The sequence below is a fragment of the Bison bison genome, unplaced genomic scaffold (genome assembly GCF_000754665.1).
Source record: "Bison bison bison isolate TAMUID 2011002044 unplaced genomic scaffold, Bison_UMD1.0 scf7180017864293, whole genome shotgun sequence".
NCBI classification, from domain to species: domain Eukaryota; kingdom Metazoa; phylum Chordata; class Mammalia; order Artiodactyla; family Bovidae; genus Bison; species Bison bison.
The window spans coordinates 1,263,948-1,265,944 of record NW_011494865.1 but is presented as its reverse complement, the minus strand read 5'-3'; the positions used below and the strand labels follow the sequence as shown (position 1 = coordinate 1,265,944).

The 1,997-nt window shown below is 50.0% G+C and overlaps 1 protein-coding gene across 2 annotated transcripts in view; it reads right to left on the bottom strand.

The window, feature by feature from the left end:
* Nucleotides 1-1,997, bottom strand: part of CLEC16A (C-type lectin domain family 16, member A) — a 229,142-nt gene that overhangs the window by 187,447 nt on the left and 39,698 nt on the right. For both annotated transcript variants that reach the window (XM_010850663.1, XM_010850664.1), the window contains exon 7: nucleotides 138-312. In XM_010850663.1, the coding sequence (XP_010848965.1) occupies nucleotides 138-312 (175 nt within the window). The remainder of the gene's footprint in view (nucleotides 1-137; nucleotides 313-1,997) is intronic.

Sequence of the window (1,997 nt, the reverse complement as noted above, 5' to 3'; positions counted from 1 at the left end):
CCTCTCCCTCACCCCTCTTCTCAGGAAAGAAGGGAAGGAAAGGACTGTCCCTCAGGCTCCAGCCGCGGTCCCTGCAGAGCCCTGTCCCCGTGGGGTGGCTGCTCCCCCCGCCTGCAGACGCCCCCGGCCGGGCTCACCTTGTCCTGGTTCTCCAGTGAGTACACGTAGAGCGGCAGGAAGAGCCTGTTGAGCAGGTGGTCCGTGAGCACGTCGTTGAGGAACTCGCAGTTGATGATGAGGATGTCATTGAGATAGTGCAGGTGGTCCAGGTGCTCAGCCACCAGGTCGCTGAGCTTCCCCCGATTCCGGTGCCTGCCGGGAGAGAGGCCCATCTCAGCCCCAACGCCCAGGCTCAGAGCTGAGAACCGACGGCCTGAAACTTAGGTTGCTGGGGGCGCTTCATTCACAAACAAATATCTGAGCCAGTCTCGAGAGACACCTATCATGGCCCTACCAGTGGATTACAGGAAGGAAAAACAGACAGGTCCACTGCATTCAATTTTAGGGGACTCAAGGGATCTCCCCACTTTCTGGGGGCCTCAGTACAATGGACTCCACAATCATCACCATGCTAAAGCTTAAGCTCCAATACTTTGGCCACCTTTTGCATAGAGCCAACTCATTAGAAAAGACTCTGATGCTGGGAAAGATTGAGGAGGAAAAGGGGACAACAGGGGATGAGATGGTTGGATGGCATCACCAACTCCATGGACATGAGTGTGAGCAAGCTCTGGAAGATGGTGAAGGACAGGGGAGCCCGGTGTGCTGCGGTCCACGGGGTTGCAAAGAGTCGGACACAACTGAGTGACTAAACAACAACAACAATAATGGATCCCTCCCACTTCCTGGGGGCCGTGGAACAACGGACTCCGTCATCATCACCATAGTCCCAAACAAAATGGGTAAACACAGAAACCCAGGGAAGCTTTTAGCCAGGCACTTCAAACACGAGCTGCCACTAGTCCAAGTGGCAAAATCCCTGGCTCTTGAGATAAGCAGCATTAATGGAACAATAAATCCTCACTAGTAAAATGCTCCTGAGGAGTTCTGAGGAAACAGGCAGGCCTCAATGGCCTCAGCCAACCCCAGTCCTGATCGTATGAGGGGCGCCATGCGGGGACGTGACACCCCATGTCCCAGGAGGCCCCTGCCTGCTTCGAGTGCAGACACAGGCACTGGGGCTGTCCAGGCCCTATGAGTGGATCGGGCTCACGCTCAACAGGGACAAAGATCTGAAATAGCCAATGGGGCCCATTCCCCTCCCCCCGAGCCGTTATCTGCTGCAAAAAGCACTCTAGATCCAGGACCTTTTGTTTCTACTATGATTATTACTCAAGTAATAGATGGTCACTGGAAGGGACAGACAACTAAAGAAGAAAATAAGAGCAAAAAGAAATCAAAGTCTCCTACAGTCCCACCACTAACAGATAAACAGTATGTTATTTCCATATGGAGGTGATGGAATTCCAGTTGAGCTATTTCAAATCCTAAAAGATGATGCTGTGAAAGTGCTGCACTCAATATGCCAGCAAATTTGGTAAACTCAACAGTGGCCACAGGACTGGAAAAGGTCAGTTTTCATTCCAATCCCAAAGAAAGGCAATGCCAAACAATACTCAAACTACCGCACAATTGCACTCATCTCACACGCTAGTAAAGTAATGCTCAAAATTCTCCAAGCCAGGCTTCAAGAGTATGTGAACTGTGAACTTCCAAATGTTCAAGCTGGATTTAGAAAAGGCAGAGGAACCAGAGATCATATTGCCAACAACCACTGGATCATCGAGAAAGCAAGAGAGTTCCAGAAAAACATCTACTTCTGCTTTCTTGACTATGCCAAAGCCTTTGAGTGCATCAATCACAATAAACTGTGGAAAATTCTTAAAGAGATGAGAATACCAGACCACCTGACCTGCCTCCTAAGAAATCTGTATGCAGGTCAAGAAGCAATAGTTAGAACTGGACATGGAACAACAGACTGTTTCCAAATAGGAAAA